At 45.2% G+C, this 13,823-nt stretch overlaps 1 protein-coding gene across 2 annotated transcripts in view; it reads left to right on the forward strand.

The window, feature by feature from the left end:
• GRIK3 (glutamate ionotropic receptor kainate type subunit 3) overlaps positions 1-13,823 on the forward strand; it is a 240,912-nt gene that overhangs the window by 205,526 nt on the left and 21,563 nt on the right. Inside the window, exons 11-12 of one of the 2 annotated variants that reach the window (XM_032796279.2) lie at positions 80-303; positions 10,569-10,687. In XM_032796279.2, the coding sequence (XP_032652170.1) occupies positions 80-303; positions 10,569-10,687 (343 nt within the window). The remainder of the gene's footprint in view (positions 1-79; positions 304-10,568; positions 10,688-13,823) is intronic. The other variant, XR_004375907.2, reaches the window with a different exon arrangement.

The following is a 13,823-nucleotide window of genomic DNA, read 5'->3' on the forward strand; positions in this document are numbered from 1 at the left end:
AGCATGCTTAGCTGGGGATGGAAGTGCCTTGGTTTCTAATGGCTTCTCTCTCTCTCTCTCCCTCTGTGTTGCCGCACAGAAAGCTGATCTGGCCGTTGCTCCTCTCACGATCACCCACGTCCGGGAGAAAGCGATAGACTTCTCCAAGCCTTTCATGACATTGGGGGTCAGCATTCTGTACCGGAAGCCCAACGGGACCAATCCCAGTGTGTTTTCCTTCCTCAACCCCTTGTCTCCTGACATTTGGATGTACATTCTCCTCGCCTACTTGGGGGTCAGCTGTGTGCTGTTTGTCATAGCCAGGTAAGGGGCACTCCGATGCCATGGCTCCAGACTGCCACTGCACATCACGCTTGCTGCCCTCTACTGAGTTCAGAATCATTTTGCTGCTTGGTGTCCCACCCCCGAGAACCTGCAACTTCAACCCATTCTTCTCTTAATTCAGTTACATTTCCTCCATTGCACAGAGCCGGGTTGGGTTGTTATTGTAGGGTTGCTCGTGATTATCAGACTTCATGCACTGTTTATTTCCCCTTCCTTGCTGTGGGATAACTGAAGCACTACGCTGAGCATCCTTTGTAGGGCTACTCATGATTCAGACAGTGTACATAGTTTGTTACTGTACTGTTGGGTTACTTCATAGGGCCTGATTCTGATCTCACTTAAACTAGTTCACACCATGGCAGATCCAGTTAAATCAATGAATTTACTCCTGGTTTACTCTGTGAGTGAAATGATAACCAGGTCTGCTGTTTGGGAGATGGGGGTTATTTATTTATTGTACGGTCACTCACTGAGCTAAGCAGGCTTTGTTATTGTGGGATTGATGATTACTTCTCTACCACTGGTTTGGTACTGTAGAGTCAGTCATTCATACAGTACGATGCCCTATCAGCGTTAGGGCTGACCATGCTATGCAGTTAAGGTGAGATTTCTTAGCGGTGATATCACGCTGTGCACATTGCTTTGCTGTGGGACGGTCCCTAGAAGTGGCTGCTGCTTTTCTCAGTGGAAATAAACAGCCACGGAACACAAGAATTGGCAGAATGGATCAGCCCATTTAGCCCAGTATCCTGTCTCGACAGTTGACCAGTGCCAGCTGCTTGGAGGTGCCAGAAACTTTGTAGTTAAAATGTTGGGTTAGCTGTCCACAGCAGAAGTTCCTTCTACCCCCTTTACTCCCCCCCTCATTAGATAGAGATTGATTTATAGTCTTTCAGGTATTTTTTTTACCTTACAAAAAGCAGCTGTGGGTGTTCTCATGTGTAAGCCTCTTTTGAATCACATTAACCTCTTGACCTCAATGATGTGCTGTGGCAATGAGTTCCCTGTGCCAATTACGTGGTTTGGGGTTGTTTGTTTGTAAGTATTTCCTTTTGTCATTGTGAAGCCTGTTGCCTTTCCATTTCACTGACTGTGTCCTAGTTGGGATGAAGGGTAACGGTTGCACCTGATTTATCTTCTCTGTGCCGTCCATTACTGAATATGCCTTTTTCGTATCACTTCTCATTCATCTCTAACCAGTCCCACTCTCCCGAGACACAGTTTGCCCCAGAGCCTCAATCACGTTCACCTTCTCTCGCTGAACCCTCTGCACGCGATCCCCCAAACCATCTAGATAGCAAAACACTGGGAAGCCTATTGCTATGGACTGGGCAATGTGTCTGTTTACAAAATTAACATGCCGCTAATCTTCACGTTTAAAACCAATTCCTATCTTTAAAAGCAGCAACATTTGCATACATTTGCATGCATTATTAATTTCATAGAGTCTTTGTTTGATGAGATGCACAGTCTGGGGCCACTTCAGAATGTGCACAGGCAAAAGTGTCCTCGTCACTCCCATTGGACAATGGGCCATACATAAGCTTTTGGGCCTTCCATGCAACAGGCAGGTCTCTCTCAGAGGCACTAGCCCCCATTAGTCCTCCCTCGCCTTTTGATTAGTATCCTTAATTGAGCCATTTTGTAATGGCTTTGCTTCCATTTTGCCTCCCACTCATCCATATTTATGGGATACAGAGACAGCCTTGTTTTGGTTGTCTGAAGGGATCCTCAGGGGTGCTTAATGCAGCACATAAATGAGCTATTATGGCCACGCTTTGCTGTTTATCATTTCAAAGCTCATAAATTGGGAGTGTGGAGAGCAGCCTGCTCCATTGTGGCTGTGCTTTTGAAGTGCCACTCTGCCTGGTGCCATGTGGCTGGAGCTTGCTGTGTTTTTTTATTCCAGTACGTAGAAGAGCTCTCAATAGGATCCTGATGGGCTACATTTCCTTTGCAAGCCATTGACCATCTGTGTCTCAGAGAGCAGCCTGAGACGGGCTTTATCTTTGGGCACAAATAGCAGTTCGGTGCCCGAGTCCCATTGCAAGTTAGGTAACTCACTGCCATTTGTGCCTTGAGAAATCTCCAGCACCCCGGACTGCACCAGCTCTCTGGGCAGTAGTGCCCGATTGCTTCCTAGGATGGATGGAAAGGTGTTTTCCTCAAAGCGTCCTTCAAAATGAGCAGCCTGCCTCTAATCCACTGACATTTCAATCAGATATTCAAAGCAGAGATTAATTATCAAACTGCAGTATCCGGAATCCATTAACCCTGATGTTCCAGCCCTCCTGGGTTCTCTGCAGCATTTAGAAATGATTACCTGGGTTTAGCATGTAATACCCTGATTACACATACAGCAGCTGTCAAAGTAAACTCTGCTTAGCAGGCAGAAAATTTGTTCTCCCCAGAACATCTGGGCTGGTGAAGCAGCTGATTTTTCTCACAGTTGTGTAAATCAAGAGTAACTCTACTGACATCAAAAGACGTAAGCAGGCCCAGTGTGTTTGGAGGGTAAGTAAAAGGTTTAGTCTTACAATGAGAACTGCTCTCCTTACCAGTCCTCACAATGAATCTCTAGCAAGTGACAGTACTTAGAGTGTCTCAGACCCTTCACGCTTCCCATCACTCTGCAGACATTAACTATAGCTCTGTAGGAAAGGGATTTTCTCTTCGGTCAGCATCTAGCACATTGGGGCTCTGGTCCATGACTGACATTCCTGGAGTTACTGCAATACAAATAACGAAGGGTAATAATTATCCATAACTTTATCCCCATTTTGCAGATGAGGCAACAGTCAGAGCTGGTTTAAAAAAATGAAATAAAGATTGTTATTTTTTTTTGGTGAGGATGGAAAATCACATTTTTTTCATGAAAATTTAATGCCATTTTCCAACCATTTTCCAGACCTGTCCGAGGTTGCACAGGTTGACCGAGGTGGGATCAGGACTCAGTAGTTTCTGGCTTCTACTCCCATGCTAACTCCACATATTTAGCCACAGTTGACTTCAATGGGAACCTTGCCCGGGAGGTCACAAATGACAATGGCTGTATGTTTATATAACGCCATCCATCCTCAATAATACTGAAGGAATTTACAATTCAGACATGGACCCTGCCACAAAATTTGGGTCCAGATCCCAAGCTGATGTTACGAGCCAATCCCTATTTGAGAATTAATAAACAGCTGGTGGATTTCATCCCCTAGGTAGCTGCAAATCATGGGAGGATGAGGATCCCTGTACATCATTTGTACAACAGGGATTCTTGTACATATCACATAGCAACACAACACACCAGTCATTCACACCCAGGAATATCCTCCATTCAATACTGTGTCTAATTGAAGCTGCTGGGGAGCTATGGAGGAAGAGCCAGAGAAGAGAACACTAGCTGCTGAATTACCAATAGTACTTTTATAGCTTCATACTTTAAGACCAGAAGGGACCATTAGATCATCTAGTCTGACCTCCTGTATATCACAGTTTATTAATTTTGACCTATATACCCCTAACATTGAGCCCAAAGACTTTAATTAGACCAAAGCATTTCAGTCCTTCACTTTGGGGAACTGGCCGCCTCACTGCACTAGGTGGCACGGCTGAAGAGCTACAGAAAAACATGCTAGAGAGCTGCAGAATTTTGCTTTGGCAGCTCCATCCTGGACCTCCTGATGTCAGTGAGTGTTTTGTCATTGATCCTACTGGGAGCAGGATCAGCTCCTTAGCTGTTTTGCAGTGCCAGAGAGAGACGCTACCAGACCTTTAGCAGGGAATGAGATGTTCATCTGGGAAGATGAACACAGGCTAATCATGATTAGTGAAGTAGTCGCTGTGATGAGTAATAGCGTTATCTCTGCTCTCTGTCTCTGCTAACAATGCAGAACATTGCTAGATGGACTCTATTGACACGATGACTGTGTTTGATTTCTTGTGTGGTTTGAAATTAGAATTCTAATACATTTTTAGATTTATGAGTTTACGTTTCCTTCTTCACAGTGGGAACCAAAACATCTCTAAAGCTCATCCTGATTTTCCTTTCCAGACATTTTAAAAGATATTGATTAAACCTAAAACAGAAAATCCTTTTCAATGAACAGTGATGAAAGGCACAAAGGACACTGGAAATGAACTGCCAGCTCACCCACAAGTGGAGTGGAATTAGGGAGTTGACCTTTATAAAGAGGAAATTTGGAATGATTCTTGCACTGGGCCAAATGGTGTATTGTAAAATGGTTGGGACTGCTTACCCAAATGCACACTGATGAACCTCTGTGTTATCCACAGGGAAGTATGCATTCAGCAGCTGTCTGCTACAAAGGCTGATATAAGTCCCATGCAGAATAAAGTTTTGAGATCTCCATTGTCCAGTGACATGCACTGGCTCCTGCTTGCCACTAGAGGGGGAATTGTTCACCATCTGGATGGGGGATTTTGGCTGCAGCATCTGTTGCACACAAACACGCATGTGCCTACACTCCAAAGTGGGGAGTTGTCTCTCATTTTCTGACACCTATAGATAGGAAAGGATCTGACCACTCGAATCTGTTGGGGCTTGTGTCCAGAGCATGTGAGGGGGACTCCGAAGAGCTGTGTTCTCTGTGGCTCTGCTTTGGGACCTGGGGCAGGCCACTTGCGCCTCTCAGGTCTGCTTTGCCGGTGTGGCACTGCAGGTGAGAGGACCATATGAATACTGAGAGCAAGAGGTGTCAAATGGTAACAGCATGTGTGTGACGCAGTCTGAGATCCTGCAATGAAAGGGGCTAGCAGCGTTAACTCTCATTTTTTCTGCCTCTTTGACAAACGGGAGAAAAGAACTGCTTTGATGACTGCCTTCGGTTCCCTGGGCAAACCCCCCATTGCAGAGTAACCTCTTCTGGAGGTCTTGGCTAGAATGACCTGTGGCATCTCCTGCTGAATGAGCACATGGGAGAGTGTAACCCCACATAGTGTTACCCTGCCCTACACCAAGTTCAGCTACTACCCAGCATTTCTTAGCTGCCTTGGATAAAAGGGTGCTCTTGAGAGCCCGATTTGTTATGGTAGGGTTGCTGCAGAGTGCTAATAGGGCTGTGTACATTGGGCTGGGTGACTGGAAAGCTGCAGGGGTGGTAGGTTGTGCTTTATCCATTGGTGGGAAATGGCTGGGGTGCTTTTTTGTCTCAGGAACCCATCAAATAGCTTTGCTTTTGAAAAAGACCTAAAAAAGCCCCCAGAAGCAATCCAGGAGCTGGTTTCTGGCTGGAATGGGCTGCCATCAGAACTGAACCCATACATGAAAGATCCCCAGCTGCTGTCAATATTATTCCTATCACCCTGTCATCTCGTGCTGCGTTAATGTTATAACAACATGTATCACTGAATGGCAAGGACCAGGATCCTAATTACCAGAGTTAATTAGCACATGGCCATCAGTGCTGCTTCATTTCCAGTAACGTCTCTATTCGGCGTTGACTGATGTCACTGGGCTGGTCACTGAGATTACAGGAGTGACGCACATTCACAATTCAAGCTGCAATTTGCTTCTTCTTAAGCTCTACCTGATGATTCCAAAGGGGACACTCTGGATGCTCAAATGCACTTCATGGTGCACTGCAAATCCCGGGCCAGAATAATGAGGGAACTCCTTCCATTTAGCTTGTCCTGCTAACTGGATTGTACCAGAGCATCTTGAACTCTTGAAGTCTCCAATGAATCTGGCTGTCCACTGTCATAGTGTCCATATCTCCTCAGGCTGAGGGTCTCAGCCCCAGAAAAGTTTGAAGCCTGGCCCCATTGTGAAGTGGCAGGTGTTGAAATAGGTTAACATTCATTTCTTCCATGTCATTTATCATTTGCTGTTCCCTAGCTTTCCATCCAGCTTCCTTCAGTCTAGTTTGCACTGATAAAATGTACAGATTTGTAGCAAAGCCAATGCCTGAGTCACGTCATGATGCCTGCAATGTAATATGGCATTTTTCCTGTTCGGTTACTTACAGGATGCAATAATTATAGGCCCCTTTGCATGTACAGTTTCCATCTTTCCTCCTCTTTCTAATAATAGGTTCTGCTTCTGCCATTTTCTTCTGCCCTAGAGCCCTTTTAAGGAATTTCTAGCATCCAGTGTGATTAAAGTTGTACAAGAATGATCCTTTAGCACACGCGGATGGAGAGTGAGAGATATCATGGGGAAAATGCTGGATTTATTTATGGTCTCCAGACATAATGGAAACAACACCTGCTCCTGACCTTCACAAAGCCTCTGGACATTCTATTCTCAGAAGAAAAACACAGTCAAAATAGTCAAGCTGTAATTCAAAGACATGCGCCTCCCAGACTAGGCACCAGGGGCCTCTGTCGAAGCTATCATCATAGGTCAATGACACTTAAAACCGACTTGGGGACTATTTAGAGGCAGGCGAAGGATGTATTTGATCCATCACCACTTTTAATCAGTCTTTCCTACTTCTTGATGGGGCCACTGCCTCTAACAGCCCTGCTCCCCAAAGAGCCATAAATGCTAGAGATATAGAACAGCTTCATGGCAGTAATTTGTCTGGTGACACTTGGACAATGATCCAGGCCAGCAGCGCAGCTGGCTGTTCCCTTCTAATGGTCACCTGTTGCTCTCAGTGACATGATCCCCAAACTACTACTAATCAGGGAATCATGCACAGAGGTTTTTAAATATTTTAATCCTAACAAGGGCCATGCCACCCATGAGAGATTTCTCTGGAGATGCAATTTAGCCTCCAAGTATTTTGTAATAGATCCTTGCTTTCTACTTGAGCCTTCTTTGAAATGCTTTCCCACTCTCTCTGCAAAGAAAGACCAAAAAAAATTGTATTTTTCTCATGAACCATTTCACTTGAACCTGTTCCTCACATGGAGGAGGAGAGGAAGGGGGGAGAAAAGCCTGCGCTCTCATGAATCCTTAGCAGCCCCCATTTATTATGGCTCCAGTGAGGGAGAAGGCCAGGAATGAACCCCTCAATGCCTTCATTATGTCTCTCTTGCTTTCATGGTCCCATGAGCCTTTTCAGGCACTGAAGTCACTGCCCCTGCTTTGCAGTCTCCTGAATATTTCTCTGTAATTTGAGCAGCACTACCAGGTTCTCACTCAGAGACCTTGAAGTTCTCCAGCGTGTCATCTTGTTGGGCTCATTTGATCTTCCCAATTCCTCTTCCATTTTATATTCTTTCAGTTGGGAGCCGGAGAAGGTTTTTATCTAATTCTTCAACTCTGGCTTCAGTCAATAGGTCTGGCTTGCTCACTATATTTTATGTGCTCTCAGTTTAAAGCACTGGCACACTTGAGCCCAGGCCATTAAAGAAATGGGCAGTATTTCAAGCCGACTTTGATTTCAGTACATTTTTTTCTTCCTTTCTAATTTTGTTTTTAAAGCAGAAGGATGGCTAAAAGGATACACCAATCAATACCTAGATAGACCAGTATCATTGTACTGCTCAAACCAAAGCAGGGTGCTGGATGTCATGCAAACACTGGTAAGAGATAGCCCCTGCCCCAACGAGCTCACAATCTAAACAGATCAGGCAAACAACGAGAGGAAGGATGGAATATTATCCCCATCTGACAGATAAGAAACTGAGGCACAGAAGAAGGAAGTAACTTGCCCAAGGTCACAAAGTAGGTCTGTGGCAGAGCCAGGAACTGAACACAGACCTCCAGAGTCAAGATCCTCCGTCCTCTCAACTGAGAGTGCAGTAACAGTGTATGAAGTAATTTGGGGTCCATGTCACAAGGGTCTCCCACTTGTCCCTTTGTTGGCAGTCTTAGCAGAGATGTCTACGATTCGATGGGTCATGGAAACATACATGTCCCCCTAAGGGTGGCTCTGTCAGGTCGGGATTGAGACACTTTAGTGGGGCAGAGCTGGGCAAGCCTACACTGCTACTGCCAGTCATGCATATGAGTGAAAATGCAGGAAGAAATGTGGTCTCTGGGATAGGAACTCACGTTTTGCACTGACCGGCACATGGAGAACAGAAATGGACAAAGCTTTTCATCATGACATTTCTGACCAAACAAGTGTTCCTGTGATAATAATAATTCAGTTGTCATTGATCTTTGGAGGGTTTTCATGGGGGGGGGGGAGAATCATTCATTTTCAGTTGCCAGATTTTCAGTTAATATCCAAAAATGTTGAAGAAATGTTCTGACAAAAACTATAAATGTCATTAACAGGGGGAAAAAATAACTTCCCAACATGGAGGAATGGATGGATTTATCTATCAGGTCCCTCGCACGGCACAAATATACTCAAAGTTAATTTGCAAGATTTTATGAAATACAAAGTCCTGTGATGCTCCATTTAGTCCATACCCCAGGCAATTCAGGATTGTTCCCTACAGGGTATTTTCTAGTGCTTTGTTCAGTCTAGTTTTTAATGTTCCAATTTTAATATTTAATGTTCTATATGTGCAAAGGTGCAGGTGCGCCACTTTCTGCAAAAGCACAGTTATAAGGTTCCTTTCAGTGCCTAAAGTCTGAATTCCCCTCTCTCCAACCCCCCAAAGACATTTCTCCCTCTCCAATTGAGGAAGCCCAATACAAATAAGTGGGACATCTCCCTGAAGAGCACAACAGCTGGTGTAGACCTACAAGTTATTTTAAAACACCTCTCCTAATACAAACGCTGGGCTGCAGGATTTGAGGCAGAAGCTACAGAGATTTCTGAAGGAAGCCAAGCTGATAATAATTAATATGCCTGGTTCAAAAGCAATTATGCCAATTATGTCTTTAATTTAATCACTGCAAAATTTGGGACTCTTCGCAAATGTGAATAAACAGCTCTAAAAATATTAGCATCTCTCCTGACGAGAGTCCCCTCAGGATCCTGGCTGAGTGAGCTCCATTAAAAGCTGTATTTACCAATCCATCTTAGGCAGGGCTTTCAGCTGTGACTGCTGTGCAGAGAAGCGACAGTGCAACATGCTGTTGATTTTGTCTGTAAACTGTTGGGCGAGGCACGAGAACAGACCTGTGCAATTAACAGACTCCTCCATTCACCACCTGCACTGCGTCTGCACCTTGCTGAAGCCAAGCTGCAGGTTGCGATGCATGTTGGGGCTGTAGACAGCGCTTCTGTTAAGTAGCCCACTGGAGCCTCCCTGACTCAGCAGATATTTGCTGTATTAAGCTCATCTCAGCTGCAAGTAAGTCTTTGCAGAGCTACCCCCATGACAGGGAAGAGGGGTTACACTTCCCCAGGTTGCTAGGTGCTGAAATGGAGCATCTTGTATATTCCTTCCTTATATTCTTACCTGAAGTACCTATCCCACAGTTCCTAGCACATCTGTCTGACACAGAGCATTCCAGGAGATTCTGCAAGGTCACTGATGCATTGTGGGACACTGAGTCAGCAGCTAGTTCAACAGTTTCATCTGCCACCCATTGGCACAAAAACAGTTCTGAATTAGTCAGTATTTAACCCTGGTGAAGCGTATTCTTCTCCAAATGGCAATTAACAGACTTGCAAACCAGCGTGAGCATATCTGTACTAGTGCTTGGGTGCTATAATTGCTTTAGGGGGAACAATAGCAGTTAGCCTGGCATATTTCAGTAGCATGGGCAAGTCTTGACAGCAAAGTTATTCTAGGGGCCAAAGGGATACTCCAGTGGGAGAGATGCAGGCGCTCCCTACCTCTGCTTGGAAGCTGTGCCAGGTTTCACTGAATGTGCTGTTGTGCCCACTGCAAAGTACTCCTCTTCCAACACCAATTAAAACATAAACAGATCCTCCTGTGCTCCAGGGAGAAGAAGCTCCCCAGCATCCTTTGAAATACTACACTTCGCATGAGATGACACTGAAAAATTGTTGCAGGATCTGCTCGGTGAACACAGAAGAGCTCTTTGTTCATATTAGGCACGAGAGAAGCTCCTGTGTTTGTGCCTCATTCTTCTGTTGATGGTGTATGCCTGGAAAGTCCTCTACCATGCTTTTCAAAAGGGGTTGGTGACTTTGGGGGCCCAACCTGAGACACCGTGAAGGGGCCTAGTGCTGAGCACCCAGTGTCTGAAATGCAGGCCTCTTTATAGTTGGGCTCCCAAAACTTGAAGTTCCCCAAACCACTAATCACATCAGAAATTCTTGGCCAAGCTTCTCCCTAGGTTTGAGATAGAGAAATGGCAAGGGTCAGCGGGCGCCCTGGAGCAGCTCAATGTGCATGACAGCTCTGCTTTTCCCAGTCCATTAGACCCTTTTCATGCAACCTCACAAATAACACGCTCTTGTTTTCCACAGATTCAGCCCGTACGAGTGGTACGACGCTCACCCCTGCAACCCGGGCTCAGACATTGTGGAGAATAATTTCACCCTGCTCAACAGCTTCTGGTTTGGAATGGGAGCACTAATGCAGCAAGGTACAGCTGGGTTCTCCTGACCCAACCCCCCTACATACCCTGCTATTTTTTGTGAGAGAGAGAGAGCTTTTGTTTGGTGCCTGGTTTTTGACAGAAGCAAGTTAAAACATAGTTGAGCTTGTCAAAAACAACCGACTGTAGCAAAAAGAATAATGTGGCAGCCCTGGGCCCTGGCTGTCACACAGCGCTAGAGCTGTGGAGAGGAGCTGTGTCACTGCACGCTGACAAGCACAAACACTGGGTCTAAAGTTGTGGAGTTTGTCTCTTAACAATTACAGAAGTGCTTGTCAACACCAGCTTTTTGTCTCCATGCTGGGTAGGCAGTTAGCTGCAGGAACTGGGAGATCACTCTCCACTGACAGTTTTACTGCTCATGGTATCCACCGTGGGATGAAATATTTGTCTTGCCTGTTACTCTTTCTGATTGAGATGTACCATACACATGTGGCTCGCTCAGATAGAAGCAACTCTCTGGAGACCTGGTTGGATTTGTGTGTGTTGTATACAATCCAGGGCTTTGCGTTATCCAGCTGCACATGTGCCAGTCAGCCTAGAGCAAACAAGGTCAGAAAGGGGTTAATTAGATAAATGCCTAAGTGGAATTAATCTGATCAATGGAAACCAGCCATGACTTGGAGCTCGGGGGGATTCTGGGGACTATGTAGGGCATAATTCATTTGCCATGGTTTTCTTTTTGTTTGTAGACTCCATTTGCTGCTTTGTGTAGCTGGCAGGAAATAGAGAAGAAAGGACATTAAAATCAGTATGACAAACTAATCCAGCCTGAGATATGAATCCAGATGCCTCAGCCTGAGGCACTGGTACTGAGACACTCCAGAAAAACTGAACAGTTCCTTATCTGTCACAGGAGACTGGAGCTGGAGGACTCTTCTTTGCTCACCCAACAGAGACCAGCATGTTCTTTTTCATTTTATCTTCTCATGAGGGTGGCGGCAGGAGAGTGCTCACCTCCTGCTCTGAATGATCAAAAACAGAGATTGTTTCCACTGTAGAAGTCACTGTAATTTATTTGGGGAAGTGCCTGGCCTGCAGTAAGATAGGCTGAGCTAGCGCAGAATGAAATAAGTTCTTCCATGAGGACTATCAGTTAAAGCCATGCTGCCCAATCTGCCATCAGCAGAGACCTACAGCTTCATCCTTCTCATTATAAAACAAATGCCCCCTTTCCTTTGCCATGTTCTTCTGACCCTCCAAGTTCTGAAATCGCCTGGACCTGCTGACCTCCTGGGCTTGTCACAAAGCCCATCTGAGCCGGCCTTGGTGCAGGACCGAGGGAGGTTTCGGTCTGGTGGCAGTGTTAAGCTGTACTAGTCCTGGACACCTGGTCACCCTATGCCCCAACCATGGGATGGAGTTACCATGAGACCTAAATTGATATAAAGAATAAATAAGTAAATAAACTGAGTTACTAAATCTTAGGGGTCCAAGATTCAGCCAGGCCCCAGCCTCAGCTTTTTGTATGAGTGAAGTTTTGCGCCCGCTTATCTTTGTGCCTGTAGTTTATTGTGGATGCGGAATCTCCCATTTAGACAGTGTGGCACCTGGCTGTAGGAACAAGTATTTAACTTACCCACACATGCAAAAAACCAACAATACGGGTGCAGTTTTTATAGGCACAAACTATGTCAGAAATAGGAAATCTGAAAATATATCCTTAAAGGATCAGCTGGAGGTGCATTTGTGTGTGTGTGTGTGTGTATACATTATGTTACAATCCATCTCCGCTGCTTAAATTCACTAGGTGGAGCAGTAGCCTCCATCTCTCTTTCTCTGGTGACACAGCTTTCATAAATTAAGCAATTCATTTACTTTCAGGAAGATCTAACCTGCCTCACACCATTCATTGGTCATTGTTAGAATCAGCTCTCACACAATGCATGTGGCTGAGGGTGTAATATTTCTTCCCATATGGTTACTCCATCCTAGCATTGCACTGAAGGGAGAACAGACAATGTACAGATCCTAAAATAACAGAACCCTTTGAGTAAGGCTTTGGTCATTCACTAGGTACCTCATCCAAAATATCAGATGGGTTTCAGCTCAGTGAATTGAGAAGAAGTTAAAAAACTACAAACATATCCACTGATCCTTGGCACAGGTAATTCATAAAATAGTCCTAGATGGTAATAGGGCTTCCTGCTGGAACACTCATTTTGATGGACTCCATAGCTGCCAATTAAATAAAGTCCAGTTGAAAGTACCTTCAAAAACCTGTTTCTTTAGCTAGCAGTGTAAAGGCTCATCACCTAAGGAGAGCTGTATAATGAAAGTGCAGTCTATAGTGTCTTTCCTCTCCCACATGTCTTCTCCACATCCCATCTGTGTCCCAGTCTTGAGGAAGCTGTGCACCATTTGACAAAACCTACCAGGCCGCTTTCCCAAAATGCCCTTCAATGCTGTCTACGTGCATGAATGTCTGAGGCGTTCTTTGATACCATGGTGACAGGAACCTTAGACACAGGATGGATGGATTAGAGCAGAATTGTTTCAAGGAGAGCAGAGGCTCAACAGGAGACTTCTTTTACTTAGACTCTTCCAAATTTCAAAAACAAACATTAAAAGTAAGTAAACTCAACCTGATGATCTGCCAAAGCCCAGTGGTGGGGCACAGTATGTGGCAGAGACCCAGAATGTGGGACATAAAAGAATTACTCATGCAGGAAACAAACAGCTGCAGGATCCCTTCCCTTAGTGTGACCAACTCTGTTTATAGCCTCAGTCTCAGGACGCTTTATTCTTTGCTGTGAATAATTTTCTGCAGTCGAAGTGAGAGGCCACCATGGAACTTTGGGACTGAAATGGGGGCTGTTTGAGAGGGCTGACTTAAATGAGTTCAGAAATACCCAGGCACGTGGCTATGCAGAGCGGGGTTTGGAGCTCAGCAGTCAGCCTTACTTTGGTGAGGCAGTACCCTGCCTTACTTTGGTGTCATTTGTCTGGTTGCATATCCAGGAATGAGAGTGACGTTGGAGCAGTGGAAGAACAATATCTGACCATTTGTCAGAAAGAGACCTGGCAGTGGCAGTTGGGGGGGCGGGTAAGTGAGAGAAGTGAGAGAGAAGAAAGACACACTTTTGTGGATTCAGAAAAAAAAATTGTTTTTCCAACCAGGTGT

This window comes from Chelonoidis abingdonii, chromosome 25 (assembly GCF_003597395.2).
Source record: "Chelonoidis abingdonii isolate Lonesome George chromosome 25, CheloAbing_2.0, whole genome shotgun sequence".
In the NCBI taxonomy this organism is placed as follows: domain Eukaryota; kingdom Metazoa; phylum Chordata; order Testudines; family Testudinidae; genus Chelonoidis; species Chelonoidis abingdonii.